Raw genomic sequence first — 20,223 nt, 5'->3', positions numbered from 1 at the left:
ACTGAAAGCATGGTTCATGTTGATCAGTCACTCAACAGTACATAGTTGAAAGGGTTACGTTGGTAATCATCCTTTTTGTTCTTCATTTCTTCTTTCATTTGTGCCTCTACAGGTCCACCAGTCTTCCATCAGTACCTGCTTTCCATTGAGCTGAACTCCACAGATGTTACAGTTGTAGAAAAGCTGAGGAACATCAACAACACCATCAGCATGGACAGGAACCTACGAATCTCTGATGTTAACATTACTACAGGTAGAGCAAAACAGTTTTCAGTGGATTCTTAGGTTTTAACAGAGACATTTGAACCAAATTCAATAAAACAAATTGCTGCATCTTGTGAAACTGATGAAATATTTCCTTTGTTTTGTCGGCAGTCTGCTCTCCAATCAGTGGTGATTACCAGTGCATATGTGAGGATCAGTATCGTTTTCCATGTGACCAGTGTGTAACATATGGATCATGTGACAACATCACTGGTGACACATGTGGATGCATCAGTGGCATTCCTGCTGGTGGACAGTACTGCCAGGCTGAGGATCAATACAGTGAGTTTATCTGGAGAGTTTGTTGGGTTGACATTTTAGGGTAAATTGTTCTGTATCATGTAATGTCCATGAATCAAGAATCAACAGGTCAGACTTGCATGAAACAAAGCACAAACAGATAATTTTTACACATTTAACACCAATGAGGAAAATCTAATCTTTAAATATTTGAAGAAATAAAGTTCTTTGTATCCTGACTGTTGTCAGCATTTTTCCTTGAAGCTTGGTCTGTGTCTGATGGTTTACCCACTCATAGACTGGTTTGCTGTCTAGTTCCATCAAACTCATTGAAACTTTAGCTTCTTTAATGCATTTGAATTCTTCCTTAATACCATTCTTTATCATCATTTCATTGTTTCATAGCAAATGAGTACTTTTAGTTCTTTAGGTAACAGGAACTTAATGCCAAATCAAACTAAATTTCTGCATCAGTATCTGATATTGACGGTTAGATAAGTTTATACATCTATTAAAAACACCACCTGCTATTAAAGTGTTGCAATATTATTGGATAATACAAATACTTGTAGGATTAAAGGACAGGTTTCAACTACACTAATTAAACAGCTAGCCTTAAAGCCAGATGGAAAACTAGCAGGTTGTACTAACTATAGTGACCAACTAACCAGAAGAAGCAATTTAAGCTGATAACATTGTTTATTTCTGATTGTACATTAATTTAGCACAGTTATGTGTATGTCTTTGACTTATTTAATGGCATACAAATAATAACATGTGCCAAAACACATAGCTGCAATTTTTGCAGTTATTATGTATGGCAGCCATATTGGATTTTGAAAATGAGTTAGATCAGCTAAGTGAGACTTTTTAGATGGAATTCTGACAATGAATGCTTTTCAATAAATATTTATAACTTGGAACGTTGAAACTCAGGTTATTGATGGGTTAATGTCCATGAATCAAGAAACAACAGGTCAGACTTGCACAAAACAAACATATTTAGATCATTTCAAGACTTTTCACAAATGTGGAGAGGAATGACTGTTGTTCTCTTTCAACCTTGTGTGTTTATGGTTGTTTTCTGTCATAGACTGGCTTCCTGTCCAGTATTGTCTCTTACTTATTAACGGACAGAGGAACAAATGGTGCTTCTTTTTACCTGAAGCAAATGATTTTTTATTAAAAGTCACTTATTTAATTGAAATTTTTCCTCTTTACCATACTTTATCATTATTTCATTATTTTGTTTTATAATTCTTCTAAACGTCAATTTGCACGACTTTAATGTCCAATCAAAATACATTTCTGCATCAATACCTCTTATATTTCACCATTAGATAAGCATATACATTTAAAAATAGCGCTACCTACTATTAAAGTATTACAATAAAATTGAATAATACAAATACCTGTAGGATAAAAGCATAGGCTTCAACTAATGTATCACTTAGCTTAAAAGCCAGATGGAAAAACCAACAGGCTTTGCTAACTATGTTAAACAAGGCTAACAAGATGTAGCAATTTGAGCTAATTGCAATTTTTTTCTCTCAGTTTTGCTTTTTTAACATTTCACAGATATGTTTATGTTTTGGCTGATTTAAAGGCATACAAACAATAACTGATGCCAAAAGCAGTTTATGTGTGGCAGCCATATTGGATTTTGAAAATGAGTTAGATCAGCTAAGTGAGACTTTTTAGATGGAATTCTGACAATGAATGCTTTTCAATAAATATTTATAACTTGGAACGTTGAAACTCAGGTTATTGATTAGAGGCCTTGTTCTACTGGAGCTAACTGAGAGTGAGAGCAAAACCATTTTCCTCAGGAATGTCAGAGAATGGATTTGTGTCAAGCACTTACTCCTTTTCTGTCTTCATCTTTACAGACTTTACTGCATGTCCAATCACAACAACTCCACAACCAACAAGTAAGACTGAAAGCATGGTTCATGTTGATCAGTCACTCAACAGTACATAATTGAAAGGGTTACGTTGGTAATCATCTTTTTGTTCTTCATTTCTTCTTTCATTTGTGCCTCTACAGGTCCACCAGTCTTCCATCAGTACCTGCTTTCCATTGAGCTGAACTCCACAGATGTTACAGTTGTAGAAAGGCTGAGGAACATCAACAACACCATCAGCATGAACAGGAACTTACGAATCTCTGATGTTAACATTACTACAGGTAGGGCTAAACAGTTTTCAGTGGATTCTGGGGCTTTAACAGAGACATTTGAACCAATTTCAATAAAACAAATTGCTGCATCTTGTGAAACTGATGAAATATTTCCTTTGTTTTGTCTGCAGTCTGCTCTCCAATCAGTGGTGATTACCAGTGCAGATGTGAAGATCAGTATCGTTTTCCATGTGACCAGTGTGTAACATATGGATCATGTGACAACATCACTGGTGACACATGTGGATGCATCAGTGGCATTCCTACTGGTGGACAGTACTGCCAGGCTGAGGATCAATACAGTGAGTCCTTCTCTAATGTTTTTTTGTTTTAATCTTCAATGTGTGTGTATATGTATAGACATTTCTTTCTATACATGGCAAGTTTATATCTCGATTCCCAACACAGTGAGATTATGCCATTACCTGTGTAATTATTTCCATCAATATGATCTTTTAAATCAAGACCTCATCATTATTTATTCAATCTGCTTTTAGGGTTTATGATATTTACTAAATCCGATTAACATTTTCTGTATGTCAGTCCCTAAAAATTTCTTTGAATTTTTTATTTTTTCCTTGTAAATTTTCAATTACTTTTTAAAAACAGTTTTGAGATTAGCTTGCTTTACTTTACCTCTCTGTCATTTCGCTCTTCTTAAGTTTGGAACATTGTTACTGTGCTGATCTACAAGCACACACTGATCATAAGTGCTTGAAGTGAAGTCACGTGAACATCTCTTCAATTGCCCTGGCATCTGTTCAAGAATGTATAAATTCCTCTTTCAGAATCACTGGAAGACTTTTACAACACACTGAAGTATTAACAATAATGACAGCACTGTTTGCCGGTAATGAGGTGTGTGAAATACCTTCATCTTGCCTTGCCATGGCCTTGTTCCTGACTAACCAGTTTGTTAGTCACATCTGTTGAAATCGCTTCTCTTTAAGCCTTTTACACTACATTAACGCAAACAAACTTCTTAACTAAACACAACCAATTGTTAGATTTCACATTATTTCACATTATTTTTCAATCCACATGAACATTCACATGTTGCACTTGTGCTATTAAGTTGTTCCAGACTACCATACATTTATCCATCTACTGTTTTCTGCTTAACCTAGATTGGGTCATGAGGATTAACCAGTCCATTAGAAAAACGTATTCCTCCTTTTTCCCAGTTATACACTGATGCATATTTTTGAGAATTACTAGACGAGGCCGCCAACAATTTCTGGGTCTGCCCCAGGGTTCCCTTCCAGTCAGATGGGCCTGAAACCCTCTAAAGCAGGTGTCTGTAACTCCAGTTCTAGTGTCTTTATCCTTGACCTTAGAATGCTTGTCTGCTCCAACACACGTGAATCAAAAGGATAAATAACCACATCAATAAGTTTTTGCAAAGGCATGGTCATGAAAGCCTTTCTTTGATTCAGGTCTGTTAAAGCATTGATGCATTTAGATGTTGCAGGACATTGACTTTAAAAGACTGGAAATGCAGATCCCTGCTCTAAGGAATTCTTCAAGGTGGCACCGTGTTCATATACCTGAATCCTTTCAGTTCCCCATTGCTGATGAGGAAGCAGTGACTTAACTTCTACGCCTCCCCCCTCATGACAGAGCTCATTAGCTTATTTCAAAGTTCAGTTGTACTGTGCAGGACACTTGTTTTACTGCTTTTAACCAGGTTGTTCTTTCCGCCATAATCCATACCTGATTACCGTAGGTTAAGCTTGAAATATAAACTGGTAAATCATGAGTTTGCTTTTCCGTTGAGCTCTTTCTTGTACATGATAAATCTGAGCATCACTTTCATTAACCATCTTTTCTCCATCCAAAATACAACTCAAAACAAGTTAGAAAATTTAAAGTCCTCCACTAGATAGTATAACACTGGACTGGAAATATGGTTGGCTATGTGCCAAGAATCCAGACACAATTTTATTTTGCAGGACGTGATAGCCCTGAAAATTAAGCCCCAATACCACATAGGAGCATCCCCAACATAAGAACTCATAACTTAACTGCTATGAGGACACCGGTGTCCTCATGAACCCATTGACTAGCATGTAAGCAATTTGAGGGTGAGGTATATTTCTGGCCAGGAAGAAAGCCACACTGTTCCTCTTTCATCCAAGCTGTGACAATCCATCAGAGCATTATTTACGACGCCCTACTGTAAGCTTCCCCAGGAGTGGTGAGCAGCAGGATTTCTTGACATCTCAAACACAAGTCTTGTCCAGGCTGACAATGCAACTTTGAAGAGGCCTTTCAAACTCAAAACTTTTTGGGAGCCTGGAGTGTATGTCCCCTGTAATGTTGTCAGACACTGCAGAGTCGATGTTTTCTTTATCTGTGACGCTGACTCCCATTGTCAATACAGTTTGTAACAAAAACGGCCAAGTCCAGTTCAGAACCCCTTCAGAACTTTCAACAATGGGATCTGAAAAACTTCAAACTGATGCATCATAACAAAAATGGAAATTAATTGAATGTCACTGTAAGACAAATCTGATTTGAACACTTCTAACTTCAAGCTTGTTCTTTCTCAAAAACAAATGGTTGGATATTGATCCGTTCTCATTTCCTTCTTTAAAAACATATTGGTTTGGTTTCAAACTTATAAATGAAAAACTGATGATTATACAGTATGTTGATGATAAATGTTTTTGACAAAGTTGAGTATCTTTGAAGCAGTTTCTAAGCATTCATGGTTTTGTTTTCAGCTGGTTTACTACCACACAATAACAGTAAAAACACTGCCATCTGCTGTTGTGAAAAATGTATGACAGCTATTTGCTTTAGGCTTGGATATGAGATCATCCTAGAGAGGACTATCTGTACTCAAAGAGATTAAAGTGTACCTGATTAGGAAAAAAAAGAAACAGAAGGAAATATATATTTTACCTCCTTTTTGCTATTTTTGCAATCCTATAAAGAACTTTTTGAGTTTGGAAATATATCTGAAATATTTTAAAATCCAATTCAACTGCATTCTGCAGTTGTGGAATGTGAGCACAATAGTGCATAGATGTAAATCTAGATGTTACTTTGCCACTGTACAAAAAATAACTCATAACATACTCAGGATAACTTTAACTTTAGATAACATGTTGATTTCTGTCTCTTTTTATTTTTTCAGACTTTACAGCATGCCCTCGAACATCAACGACGGTGATACCAACAAGTAAGTCTTAAATTGTATTGTGTGAGGTTAACCCACAGGACCATGTGAGTTTGATAAATATGCCCTGCATTTATTGCAGTGTAAATTCTGTACATTATCATTATTTTCAGCTGACACAACCTCACCAGAGATCCGTCAATACCTGCTTTCCTTTGAGCTGAAAACCACAGACGTTAGAGCTGTAGAAGAGCTGAGAAACATCACCTCCCCTATCGGCTTCAGTAGCCATCTACTGATCTCTGTTATTAACATCTCTACAGGTAATAACTGTAACTTTAACAATATAGACACATTATATTGAATGTTTTATTAATAACTTAAAATAAACAGCCTGTCTCGTTTTCAGTGTGCTCCCCCTATAATACCAGCTACCAGTGCAGATGTGAGGCTCAGTATGGCTGGCCTTGTGACATGTGCTCCACTTATGGCCAATGCAACAATGTTCAAGGCAGTACCTGTGGATGCATCAATGCACTTCTTCCAAATAATACTTATTGCCAGCCACTGTCAGGTGGGAGTGACAAGTTTTATTTTACTTGGTTATTTAATTATTTGATCATTAATTATTAAATTATTTGGTCTTTTTCAACAGATCTTGATTCCTGCCCGACACAATCACCAACAACAGGTGAGAAATACTATACTCTTCCTTCTGCTATACTGCAACATACAGGTTTTCCAACCTGTATTAGAGCTAATTGAAAACTTAATTGAATATTGTCTATTTTAACTAATTTAATTTAACATAGCACTGATGTATTCTTTGTTGTGTAAATGCTCCAACAAGAAAATATTTTTGACAGATATTTAAATATGCAGTTATATACAGTTTGCTAACATTTTTATTCATACTAGGAATAATAATTATTTGCTTAATAATAATGCTATAATAATAATTATTACAATCATATAATAATTATTAGTAATAATAGCAATAATAGCAATAATAATAATAATAATTACTATTATTATAAACAATGATAGTTGTGCAGTCTTAGGATTCTAAGTTATTGTTGCTTCATGCTTATTTAGCAAAGCCATCAGGTTGACCAATAAATCTAATATATCTGTTTTGTAGCAATAAAATTGACTCCAAAATATCTTTAAAAGTTTGAAATTGTTTGCAAAGGTGCATTTATTGCCAGTGGGATTCTGAACTGAAATCCTTCGGTTTGTTATTAGCAAATAAGTTAAGTTTTTAATCCATTATTATTTGTGCCAAATGCAGAGATGATGAATACTACCACACCTGGAACAACAGTCATGAATATAACAACACCCGGAACAACAGTCATGAATACTACAACACCTGGAACAACAGTCTTGAATATAACAACACCCGGAACAACAGTCATGAATACTACAACACCTGGAACAACAGTCATGAATACTACAACACCTGGACCTACAGTCATGAATACTACAACAGCTGGAACTACAGTGGTAGATACTACAACACCTGGAACAACAGTCATGAATATAACAACACCTGGAACAACAGTCATGAATACTACAACACCTGGAACTACAGTGGTAGATACTACAATACCTGGACCAACAGTCATGAATACTACAACAGCTGGAACTACAGTGGTAGATACTACAACACCCGGAACAACAGTCATGAATACTACAACACCTGGAACAACAGTCATGAATACTACAACACCTGGAACTACAGTGGTAGATACTACAACACCTGGAACAACAGTCATGAATACTACAACACCTGGAACTACAGTCATGAATACTACAACACCTGGAACTACAGTGGTAGATACTACAACACCTGGAACAACAGTGGTAGATACTACAACACCCGGAACAACAGTCATGAATACTACAACACCTGGAACAACAGTCATGAATACTACAACACCTGGAACTACAGTGGTAGATACTACAACACCTGGAACAACAGTGGTAGATACTACAACACCTGGAACAACAGTCATGAATACTACAACACCTGGAACTACAGTGTTAGATACTACAACACCTGGAACAACAGTCATGAATACTACAACACCTGGAACAACAGTCATGAATACTACAACACCTGGAACTACAGTCATGAATACTACAACACCTGGAACTACAGTGGTAGATACTACAACACCTGGAACAACAGTCATGAATACTACAACACCTGGAACAACAGTGGTAGATACTACAGCACCTGGAACAACAGTCATGAATACTACAACACCTGGAACAACAGTCATGAATACTACAACACCTGGAACAACAGTCATGAATACTACAACACCTGGAACTACAGTCATGAATACTACAACACCTGGAACAACAGTCATGAATACTACAACACCTGGAACAACAGTCTTGAATATAACAACACCTGGAACAACAGTCATGAATACTACAACACCTGGAACAACAGTCATGAATACTACAACAGCTGGAACTACAGTGGTAGATACTACAATACCTGTAACAACAGTCATGAATACTACAACACCCGGAACGACAGTGGTAGATACTACAGCACCTGGAACAACAGTCATGAATACTACAACACCTGGAACAACAGTCATGAATACTACAACACCTGGAACAACAGTCATGAATACTACAACACCTGGAACAACAGTCATGAATACTACAACACCTGGAACTACAGTCATGAATACTACAACACCTGGAACAACAGTCATGAATACTACAACACCTGGAACAACAGTCTTGAATATAACAACACCTGGAACAACAGTCATGAATACTACAACACCTGGAACAACAGTCATGAATACTACAACAGCTGGAACTACAGTGGTAGATACTACAATACCTGTAACAACAGTCATGAATACTACAACACCCGGAACGACAGTGGTAGATACTACAGCACCTGGAACAACAGTCATGAATACTACAACACCTGGAACAACAGTCATGAATACTACAACACCTGGAACAACAGTCATGAATACTACAACACCTGGAACAACAGTCATGAATACTACAACACCTGGAACAACAGTCATGAATACTACAACACCTGGAACTACAGTCATGAATACTACAACACCTGGAACAACAGTCATGAATACTACAACACCTGGAACAACAGTCTTGAATATAACAACACCCGGAACAACAGTCATGAATACTACAACACCTGGAACAACAGTCATGAATATAACAACACCCGGAACAACAGTCATGAATACTACAACACCTGGAACAACAATCATGAATACTACAACACCTGGACCTACAGTCATGAATACTACAACACCTGGAACTACAGTGGTAGATACTACAACACCTGGAACAACAGTCATGAATACTACAACACCTGGAACAACAGTCATGAATACTACAACACCTGGAACAACAGTCATAAATACTACAACAGCTGGAACTACAGTGGTAGATACTACAATACCTGGAACAACAGTCATGAATACGACAACACCTGGAACTACAGTGGTAGATACTACAACACCTGGAACAACATTCATGAATACTACAACACCTGGAACTACAGTGGTAGATACTACAACACCTGAAACAACAGTCATGAATACTACAACACCTGGAACAACAGTCATGAATATTACAACACCTGGAACTACAGTGGTAGATATTACAACACCCGGAACGACAGTGGTAGATACTACAACACCTGAAACAACAGTCATGAATACTACAACACCCGGAACAACAGTCATGAATACTACAACACCTGGAACAACAGTGGTAGATACTACAACACCCGGAACAACAGTCATGAATACTACAACACCTGAAACAACAGTGGTAGATACTACAACACCTGAAACAACAGTGGTAGATACTACAACACCCGGAACAACAGTAATGAATACTACAACACCTGGAACAACAGTGGTAGATACTACAACACCCGGAACAACAGTCATGAATACTACAACATCCGGAACAACAGTGGTAGAAACTACAACATCCAGAACTACAGTGGTAGATACTACAACATCCAGAACTACAGTGGTAGATACTACAACATCCAGAACTACAGTGGTAGATACTACAACAACCGGAACTACAGTGGTAAATACTACATCAACCGGAACTACAGTGGTATATACTACAACACCCAGAACAACAGTCATGAATACTACAATACCTGGAACAACGATTACGAGTACTACAGTGACAGTTGTATCAGGTAAGTGACTTTTAATAGGCCAGTTTACTTAAAACACATTGGCACCAAATATCTTACGGTTTCTAACAAATTATTCATTTTACACACAGAAACTCACACATACACACACACACCCCGACACACCCTCACACACACACACACATATATATACATACTGTATATACTGTATGTATATATTCTTCTACTCTGCTTAAAATGGGTTTTATGAATTTGTGTTAGGAGGTGGTTTGTTTTAACCCTAACTGATACAAAGGTCAGTTACTTAGATTTGAACCAGTTGTACACTGGACTGGAGAGTTGTACCTGGAATTTCAATAATATCATGTTCAACGGTGTCAAATGCTGTACTGAGGTCTCCTCACAAAAATGTTAGAAACAGCACAAAGTTTCTGTCTTCTAATAACCAAGTTTTCTGATTTTCCTTTCATTTCAAGGTTGATTGGACTGCAACTCTCCATTGACTTAGGCTCTAAAGCCAAATAAAATAATACTGACCTAAATCACATATTTATTGCTAAAGATATACCATATTTTTTGCAGGTTTCTTCAATCGACCCTAAAATAAATTAGTAAAAGGATTGCTTTTCTGTCAGTAACGGAAACATGTTACTGACAGAATAGGTCAGTAATATGTTCTGTCAGTAACATGTACCCTTTTGAAGTTTTTGTTCAACAATGATTTACACAGTCCTTTACTACAAAAAAATCTGACCTTCTTCATTATTTAACATTATTTAATTAAAATATTTTATACTTAGTTTATTAAATAGAAAAAAATATCAAAACTTTTTGATTTTTATTTTTTATTTTTTTTAAAGTTTTATGCCTGAGTACTTTTGAGTTGATGATTTTGGCCCATTTTGCTAAATGTTTGGACACTTGTGGTGTAGAAGCAGGAACATTGTTATTTGTGAAATTAAACCATACTTGTTTTGTCACACAGTGCAATGTCAAAATCATAAAATCTTTAGGTTTATGCATACGCTGTAAGAACAGGTAAATGTTTTCTCTCCCAGAAAATCTAGGGGAAAAAAATCCCATCATTCAGTTCTTGCAGCTCTGGTATATATTTTCTTCAATAAAAGTACGTGTTAAGTCAATAGTCTTAATGTATGTTCTTAGCTTGTTCTTGTTTCAATCTTTGTGGAACTGTTTTTTTTCTGTGGTAGTGTCTGACAATTATTGTGTGATTGGTGAGAAATCTGAAGTAAGTTACTACACTGACAAATCACACAGTAAGAGGGACCTACTATATATTTAATTCACAGGGGGTCTCCATTCAAAAGTCTACAATGTTCTGGCCAGAAAGAACTTTTTTCTTTCCACTTCAATCACCTCTGTGCTTGCAGAATATCTTTGCAAGTAGAACTCTGTTTACAGTTGTTGAGACTGAAAGGTGATTAGAAGAGGAAGAGGAAACATGGACAGCAGTAGAGTTGTTCATTGCAGGGTAAAAATGGACAGGAATCAGACCTGGATGGATATCTTGCTATGCAGTTTTCAGAAAAAATATCTAACATACACTGTCAAATGTCATCATTGGTTTTGAAGTGATGAACTTGTCATGCTGCTTACCCACAGACCAGCTATTACAGCTTACAGTATGATAATACAGAAGATTTTTAAACGTATTAATTCTTTCATAATGAAAGACTCACTAGAAACTAAGTACCTCACAGTAAGGAAGATGCAAACTCAAATCTGTTTATGTCAATCTACAAATCTGTATATGTATATTTTTTTCATTTAAGGAAGGTGTTTGATGCTTGAGCAGGGTGGATATTTATATTTATTTATACCCATTCATTTTTATAGGATCTGTGTTTTATGTGTAATATTTGTTTTGAGAAACCCTGAAAGTAAAATTATCCATCTTATTTCAAACAAACAGCAATAGACATGTCGGTTGAATTGAAGATGGATTTTATAGAGGAGTACAACAATCCAGACAGTCCTGAATACAAAATCCTTTCAAGAAATATCACTGTATTGGTAAGTATTTTATATTTCAGTAACAGGTTTTAGGTGTCCTTTAATGTTGATATAATTAATCAGATTTTTTTTCTTGTGCAGCTTGAGCAGCAGTATCGCAAACTGGATGGCTTCTTTAGTGTTTCTGTGACAAAATTCAGGTATATATGTTTCTTCATTAAAAGTAAATGTTAAGTCAGTAGCTTAATGTATGTTTCAATTCAATGTTATTGGTTTCCTTTTCCCTGAAGGAAAGGAAGTGTTGTTACAGATTTTACTGTCAAGGTCAAATCTGGATCACTTGATGCGACTGCACTGAATTCAGTCAATTCAAATCTCCCGACAGCATTGAGATCAATTGCTCCTGTTATTGGCTCAGTGACTGCAAAGTACTACAGTAAGTCTAAAATACCTAGAAATATATTCAAAGAAAAGGAAAAAAGTAACTGACCTGATTTTCTCTTAAAGGTTCAACTCATCTTGGGTCAGATGTAAATAAGTTCATTTATACTGGTCAAACCATGACACTGACATGTGACCCTACCGAGGCCAAAATGGGAAACAGTAAGAGTCCTGTATGGAAATTTAACAATGTTGTAATCGGGTCACATCGGCACAAACCGTTTATTTCTGGAAGTCAGTACAAGCTGGCAGTGGAAAACGTTATTCTTGGTGATGCTGGTAAGTTGAGAACAACTTTATCAAGTTAAAAAATACTACTAAATTGTGAAATTTAAATATTACAGTACAGCCTTTGTTAAAGTATGCGTCTTGAGAGTTTAGGGACAATTCTTTAAGTCACTTTCCATCACAATAACAGTACACAAAGGTCATGTTTTAATGCCCAATCCAGCTGACAGTTGGTTTTCCCATCCAGAAAAATTCCAAAAAATGACTGGATCCAAATATCACACAGAACAAGGAAGGTTTCCAGCTATTTTGTAACAGATGAAAGTGAATAATTTCAAAACATGAGAAGATTACCTGTGCTTGTCTTGTGTTGTAAAACTTCTTAATTAAGCCGTGTAGAGGAGAGAGACTCATTTCTGAGTCAGTCAGTCCAGAAGGTTGTCGAGTTTTCTGAAGAGAGAAGAGAATTGGGGAGGCAAGCACCAAATCCTACTCTGACATCCAAGTAAACTAGTAGTATGAACAGAATCTAAACCAAATACTGGGTCAGGAAGCAATAATCACCACATTGTCCAATAAAGAATTGGAACAATCCAAAAACAGGTGAAACTAGAGTAAGACAACTTGGTTAGAAGTCCAGCACAAGCACTTCAAACCCTCTGTAACCGATCTATAGGTTTTTGTAAAACCGATTTAATTATCAGATCAAAAAAGTAACAATATTTATGCAAACAACAGAAAACAGATGGCAGGTCAGAACTCGGCTCATTTAGATTAGATTTTAAGGACAAAGGACCCTTGTCTAAAGACTACAATATACACATTTTAGTAAGGAAATGTTACTTTTACAGTCAAGCCACATTCACCCAGCCTCTTACTAATATGTTCACAACCAAACACAGATGTGCCCAAAAGCACATCGTGTGGCAGGTAATCGAACCCACAACCTTCCAGTTGCAAGCAAACCACTCTCCTTTGAGTTATAGTTACACCGTATAATCAAAACGAGTTAGTTATTAGCACCAACATGATCAAGTATTCATGCAATTCTTCTGCTTGGACTTCATTAAATCAATAAACACTCTGATGAATTTTTAACTACAGGAAATTATGAATGCTCAGTGCCAGGAGACACTATTACTTTCATCCAAGACAGAAATGTGGGAACAAATGAGATCATATCAGCTCCTAATGTGCGAGTCCAACAAACAATGTTGGCGAAATGCAATGAGGGACAAAAACAACCAGTCGTCTGCTGTGTGCAGTCCCCTTATACTGTCAGGTGGTATGATGGTTCAACGCTTTTAACTTCAGGTAAGTATGAAACAAATGTGCTGTATATTGCTCAGCTGATCAGTGTAGCTCAGAGTTCTTTATAAACATTTTAAATGTCCACAGTTGCCGGTGCAGATACAGGCTGCATCAAGTATGAATATCCAATGCAAAGCTGCAGTGTACAAACAAAACTATTCACATGTAAAGTTGCTGAAGACGAGACTTATAGCGCAACAACAACCCTGACGATTTTTACAGATCGTAAGTGTAGCATTTGAAACATGAAATATTTTGTTCTCTTTTAGTTTTGTTTTCATTGATTGTATATATTTTTGCACCTTTAAGCTATTGTATGTAAGAATGATGTGTATGGGTCTGGACGAACCGGTGACAAAGCAACCGCAATGTGCCCTGTTGGCTTGGAGGGGCACAAGAGTGCAGTGTGTCAGGCATCAGGAGAATGGAAACTTGTGGAGGACTCCTGCATTGTAACCAAGATCAATGAATTACTTATTAATTCAGTGGTAGGTAGCTTTATACTATAGTATTTTTCATGAATTACAGTATGGTTGATGTTATGATGCAGACCTGCAACAATTTATAGATTTGCCTATAAATTGTTTTTGTTGCTTCCTACTGAAATCCGCACCATATATGATTAACAACTTAGTAACCCTCATTTGAAGTGTTGAAAAGGACCAATATATTCCTCTCAGTGTCTTCTTAACATCTTAATTGTGTGTGTATCTTAGCAACTCTAGTTGTCACATTCCATCACAGGGTTTTAAGAGAACTGTTGAAGGTGCAGTTAAAAACAAAAACCAAAGAGATCAGAGAAAGCAAAGTGGAGCCCCTGCATATTCGTGGATTTTTCATACAGCAAATCTAAAATATCTAAAAGGTATGGCAGCTTGGAAAGCTGGAATATCTAGACACAATGCTACTTGACAGGCTATTTTTGCAAAGCAGCCAATCCAGCGGCACCCTTCATTTTCCTTGGCATTGATTGGCTGTACACCCAATAGCAGAAATAAGTAAAAACCTTGGACTTTTGCCTCTGAGGTTGGGCCAAGAGGGCTTCTACTATGTATATTTGGTGTATGAACTATTAAAATCATATTCATCAAATTCTTTTGAGGGAGGCACAAATATTCATGGATTTCAGCCATTCACCAGAGGTTTAGACCCTTAACCCAATCAAGTACCTGGGATCCTCTGTACCAGAAAAAATAGGATGTTCAGTAGAGTTAATAACTTGATACAAATCATTTGTGTCAAGGTGTTCCACTAAACATTTTTTTTTCAAGCAGCCCCTCCAAAACCTGCCAAATCAAAGTAATCTTGAGCATAAGAATCATTATTCCAATCCAATAACAATTCTAGAAGGTTTGTATCATGGAAGATTAATGAAACAAAAACATATTAGACAATGAAAACAGTTTGCGGAGTGATTCTAATACAGCGGCTAGGAAGGAGAAACCATTTATAACTGATGGAAAAATATCACAGACTACTGCCCAACCTAGATCCTTTTGGACTTGCCCCAACAGCTAGTGTTTTCACAGCACATCCGTCTTTCTAGTCACTGTTTCTTCAAGACCTGGCACAATTCGGATCAGTTTCTCAATGCCTAAAATAAAAATAAAAAATCAGTCTATAGACAGTTAGCTGTGTTTCAAAATATTAAGAAAGTGCCAAAAGACAGATATTGCACATTTGCTTGAGAAAATGGCTTCGTTTCACAAATGCTTCACACAAAGTTCCACAAATTACTTTCATTGCTGTGGAAGAAACTACTTCTTCACTGTAGACCTCTTTGTAGTCATTGAGCAAATTTAATAACATCCTGCATCTAAAAAAAACTATATAAATTCAGAACTCTACTCTTGGCATCAAGTCGATAGGATTGCACTACCACCAACTATCCCACATGCCACTGAACTCCTCTATTCTGACTTACGTTACAACAACCATGAATGGATCTTGATAAAAAAGATTACAAATAAGAACTTTGTTCTCATTTGGTTTCTCTTGTGGTCACCAAGAGACCACCAGAGAATAAAGTCAAGTATAAACTTGAAATCAAATTGCTTGTCCAATTTTGATATCTTCCTTTTGCACATTTCATTGTCTTAGGATCTGAAGGAAGAAGAGATTCAGGTATTTTCAACAAATCTAAGTACGGTTGTCACAGAAGAGAAGAAGAAAATTTCACAATCTTCGGCAACAATATCAGCTATTGTTAACATATTAAATATAATCGCAGAGGTTTCAAAAGTGGTTACTAAAGACGTTATGAAGGTATGTGGAGCGATCTATATTTTTAACCTCTTCATAAATAGGTACAAATAAGTTTGGTAACATTTTACACTCCCAATATTTTATTTCTCATCCACAGAATGTGCTAGCTACTGTCGATGTCCTCATTAGTGATGATGCAAAAGACTCCTGGAACTTTCTGAACTCAAATGAAACCCAAAATTCTAGCTCAGCACTTCTTGGCTCAATGGAGACAATCTCTAACAAACTGGATGGAAATTTTACTTTAAGTACTGAACGTATCCAGATGGGCAGGTCCAAATTCAGCAACTCTTTCAGTGATGCCTTGACCTCCAATGTCTCCATAAACCTTCAAAATACAGGCCTCAGTGACGTCTTTATAACCACGATTGTTTTCTCCACCCTCCACAACATTATGCCGTCACGGAATTCTTCGTTTAACCTTACTGCGTCTGACACCACCAGCAATGAAACTAAACCTGACAATGCCATCAATGCTGCTGTCCTGCTTGTAAAATTAAATGAAAACATTCAGAACGTCACTCTGAGCTATGAAAAGTTCAATACCACTCTGGAACTGAATCCTCAGTGCGTCTTCTGGAATTTTAGCCTCTTAGATAATCTTGGTGCCTGGGATGACCAGGGCTGTAGGTTTGTTTCTGATATAAACAATACTGTAACCTGCACCTGCAACCATCTCACATCGTTCTCAATTCTTATGTCAACTGCCATCCCTGAAGAACTACGATTATTACTGGATATAATGACATATATCGGCGTTGGAATATCAATGATCAGCTTAGTTATTTGTCTCATCATTGAAGGAATTGTATGGCGACCCCTTACCAAAAACAGCACTGCCTTTATGCGCCATGTTGCCATTGTTAACACAGCCCTGTCCTTGCTGATTGCTGACATCTGTTTCATCATTGGGGCCGCTATTTCAAAGAACCCCGCAGAAAACCCAGGCGAGGACTACAAAGTTCCAGTTGGACCGTGCAGTGCAGCGACCTTTTTCATGCACTTTTTCTATCTCGCCATGTTCTTTTGGATGCTTGACTCAAGCCTGCTGCTCTTGTACCGGTCAGTCTTGGTCTTCTCCCAAATGTCCAAATGGACCATGTTCGCCATTGGCTTGACTGTGGGATACGTTTGCCCTCTGATCATAGCTGTTACTACAGTTGCTGCCACTGCACCTGGGGGTGGATATGTAAGGGAAGATCTAGCTTGTTGGCTAAACTGGACAAAGACCAAAGCCCTCCTGGCCTTAGTGATCCCTGCCTTGGCCATAGTTGTGTTCAATATTTTGGTCATTCTGGTGGTTTTGTACAAGATGCTCAGAAGAAGAAACACAAACCAGGCAGACGAGAAACACGCCTTGGTAGTGATTCTAAGATGTGTGGCTATACTGAGTCCACTATTCGGACTGACCTGGTGCTTGGGAATTGGAACCATGGTGGACCCAACAAATGGAGGGATCCATGTTGCTTTTGCTTTCTTCAATTCCTTACAGGTATTTGTGTTTGAGTTGGATACAAATTTAAAACTGGCATTTTAATCTTTTTTTAACGAATGTTTTACTCTCTACAGGGTTTCTTTATTTTGGTGTTTGGGACTCTGTTTGATTCCAAGGTATGTTTTCTTTAAAAGACCAGCTAATACAAAATGATTATAATAATACTAATAATAATAAAACATTGTTCTTTGGTTTTACATCAGTCTAACAAAAATATGCCTTAACCTTTTGGATAACTTGCCAAGAATCTAACAGTAGTCTGTATGATAGCTAGCTATTTTAAAAAGGTAGGAAATATTACACAAATGCATATTTTGTTTTATCAATTTGTAAAACAGTTTGTACTGGATTTATCACTAACATGTTTGTCTGTATGCAGATCCGTTCCCTGATATTAAGAAAAATACCAGCTCTAAGCACGACCTCTAATCGAACAAGAGTAAGTTGTAATTTGCTGAAGCACTGCAAAAGTGTTGCAAACAATCATTTTAACCTGACATCAGATCAACAGATAATGTGTTTTACTGAAGTGTTGCATCATCAAATTACATTTAAATATTAACTTTTTTCTGTAATTGCTTTTTTTTTTCTTTTTTTTTTACACATTTGTTATTTTAGAGCACCAGTGGTGGAACTTCAGCTCTGAGTAGCGTTTTTGGTCGACTTCGCAGAGGAAGGAGTAAGTTGTTTTACTTTCTCTATCTTTTTTGCTCTCTTAAAACCACTTTCCTTACAATTTATTGTTTATGTTCCAGATGGTTACCATGCTTCACCGGTTGGAAACTCAAACACCAGCAGTAGTGGATCAGAGGCATTTTCCAACACCTGATTCTGTACAAATAATCTGTTCACTTGTAAAGCTGAAATGTATCTTATCTTTGTTATTTTCATTCAATCACATATACAGGTGTGATATCTTGAATGTGAGGTTCAGTGGCAATAATTTGTGAAGGAAACTGTGAAGTAGCATTTTAATTAACTTGTATGTCTTTAAATATATAACGCTGCTGTTAATTTTAATTATAAGTGTAAAATCACAGTGTTATGGTTTGCATGTGCAATTCAAAGAGCATCATAAGGGGAAAATTCCCCCCAAAATAAGATGATTATAAAAGAGTTAATTGGGAAATATATTTACTATTCTGTGACATCACAGGAATATCAGTACTTTAAAATATTTATGTGCAGAGATAAATGGAGTCTTGTAAGCAAAGAGATCTATGAATCTTCTATCAAGAGTAATGGGCCAAAGTTCTAGCAAACTCTTACTAGAAGATTTCAGAAGGAAATCCAAAACACTTGACTCAAAAAAAAAATCTACCTAATACTGTGGAAATACACTGAACAAAAATATAAACGCCCCATAAGAGTTTTATGAATATTTGGATTACGCAATATATAGAGAAAATCAAAGTATATTTTCAGTAATTATTGATCTTCGTATCAGCATTGACAACATCGTGGTTTGGCCATTTGTGGCAGATTGACAGTCCTTTGAACATGATCGGGGTCAGTTTGAGGAATTTGATGTTGACCCAGTTGGTTTCTCATAGGCGGTTACAGACAGTCTGAGGTGTGATGTGTCTGTTGAGCAGACCTATAGTCTGATGAGCTGCGTGTGCCGCTGGTCTTGGCCAGTTCTGCAGGTTGACGAGCCGGATGTGGCGATCTTGTGCTGGAGTGGTCACAAGTGGCCGACAAGGATGAGGTCGACTTGAAGGAGTGCCAGTCTGTTGAAAACAAACTCTTAAACGGCCAGTGGTCTAATAATGGACATTGAGCCAGGCAGCTACTACTCTGCTAGACATCCCTGCATGCATTATGACTTGTGACAAAATTTGACATTTTGGGGTGGCCTTTTATTGTCCCCAGTCCAAGGATTGTCCAGTTGTTGCTCATTTTGTCTGATCACCCATTGGACATGCCCCACCCATGCACTGAGTAAAAAATCAACTCACAGAGTAATGCTCACTGACAGCAAGTTGGATTAAAAATTATTCATAAATCAAGAAAAATATTACTTTTGTACAATTAAAATGTCAGATAATGCTCATTTACAGGTAACTCCACATGGAAACAATATTGGACATGAGGCGTTTATATTTTTGTTCAGTATATATGTGAACTTGTGACTTTGAAGAAAGTAATAAAAAAATTTAAAAAATGTCCTGTCTCTCTCTTTTATGTATTCTATTTATTTAGCAACAGAAATTATTGTAGTAATTCTGGCATGAACAGAAAAGCTTAGTCATATTAAATGTCACGGGGACATGAAAAATTGTCTGTTCATACAGTGCATACATACAGTACATCTGCTTTTAGTTGTATATATTGTAAGAAAGGAATATTTTACTATTAAAACTAAGACAACAGTTTAACTTAAAATATGCCTTGCAAATCTAAAATGATTACATAATTTCAGAATTGTCATAAATGTAGATTAGCAAAGGTCCAGATGACTGTATGCTCTAATGATTGCTATAAAAATTAAGCATGCTGAAAGCCTTTCC

At 36.7% G+C, this 20,223-nt stretch overlaps 2 protein-coding genes and 1 long non-coding RNA gene across 4 annotated transcripts in view; 2 read left to right on the top strand and 1 right to left on the bottom strand.

Moving 5' to 3' along the window:
* The window catches only part of adgrf6 (adhesion G protein-coupled receptor F6), a 102,453-nt gene extending 94,596 nt beyond the window's left edge, over positions 1-7,857 (top strand). The window contains exons 65-75 of the mRNA XM_032586107.1: positions 113-253; positions 376-546; positions 2,394-2,435; positions 2,552-2,692; positions 2,815-2,985; positions 5,826-5,870; positions 5,981-6,130; positions 6,217-6,381; positions 6,463-6,498; positions 7,099-7,793; positions 7,852-7,857. Coding sequence (XP_032441998.1) covers positions 113-253; positions 376-546; positions 2,394-2,435; positions 2,552-2,692; positions 2,815-2,985; positions 5,826-5,870; positions 5,981-6,130; positions 6,217-6,381; positions 6,463-6,498; positions 7,099-7,793; positions 7,852-7,857 — 1,763 coding nt within the window. The remainder of the gene's footprint in view (positions 1-112; positions 254-375; positions 547-2,393; positions 2,436-2,551; positions 2,693-2,814; positions 2,986-5,825; positions 5,871-5,980; positions 6,131-6,216; positions 6,382-6,462; positions 6,499-7,098; positions 7,794-7,851) is intronic.
* Positions 7,858-8,214: 357 nt separating this feature from the next.
* Positions 8,215-8,868, bottom strand: LOC116734039 (uncharacterized). Of its 2 annotated transcripts, none has more exons than XR_004342158.1 (3): positions 8,740-8,868; positions 8,350-8,529; positions 8,215-8,259 (listed from the first exon to the last, which is right to left on the bottom strand). It is a non-coding gene; the product is annotated as an uncharacterized LOC116734039 (long non-coding RNA). The 2 variants fall into 2 exon arrangements; XR_004342157.1 differs by having other exon boundaries at positions 8,380-8,529.
* A 350-nt stretch (positions 8,869-9,218) lies between these two features.
* LOC116734036 (adhesion G protein-coupled receptor F5-like) lies at positions 9,219-19,879 on the top strand. The gene is made up of 14 exons (XM_032585159.1): positions 9,219-10,041; positions 11,933-12,033; positions 12,115-12,173; positions 12,264-12,409; positions 12,481-12,693; positions 13,747-13,956; positions 14,041-14,178; positions 14,263-14,441; positions 16,054-16,218; positions 16,316-17,710; positions 17,788-17,829; positions 18,093-18,152; positions 18,332-18,392; positions 18,469-19,879. Exons 1-14 carry the CDS (start codon positions 9,294-9,296, stop codon positions 18,540-18,542), a joined length of 3,591 nt encoding a protein of 1,196 aa, XP_032441050.1. The 5' UTR covers positions 9,219-9,293; the 3' UTR covers positions 18,543-19,879.
* Positions 19,880-20,223: the final 344 nt, after the last annotated feature.

Source organism: Xiphophorus hellerii, chromosome 15, assembly GCF_003331165.1.
Source record: "Xiphophorus hellerii strain 12219 chromosome 15, Xiphophorus_hellerii-4.1, whole genome shotgun sequence".
Taxonomy (NCBI): domain Eukaryota; kingdom Metazoa; phylum Chordata; class Actinopteri; order Cyprinodontiformes; family Poeciliidae; genus Xiphophorus; species Xiphophorus hellerii.
Note: the sequence above shows the minus strand (reverse complement) of the source record. Positions and strands in the feature narration are given on the sequence as shown.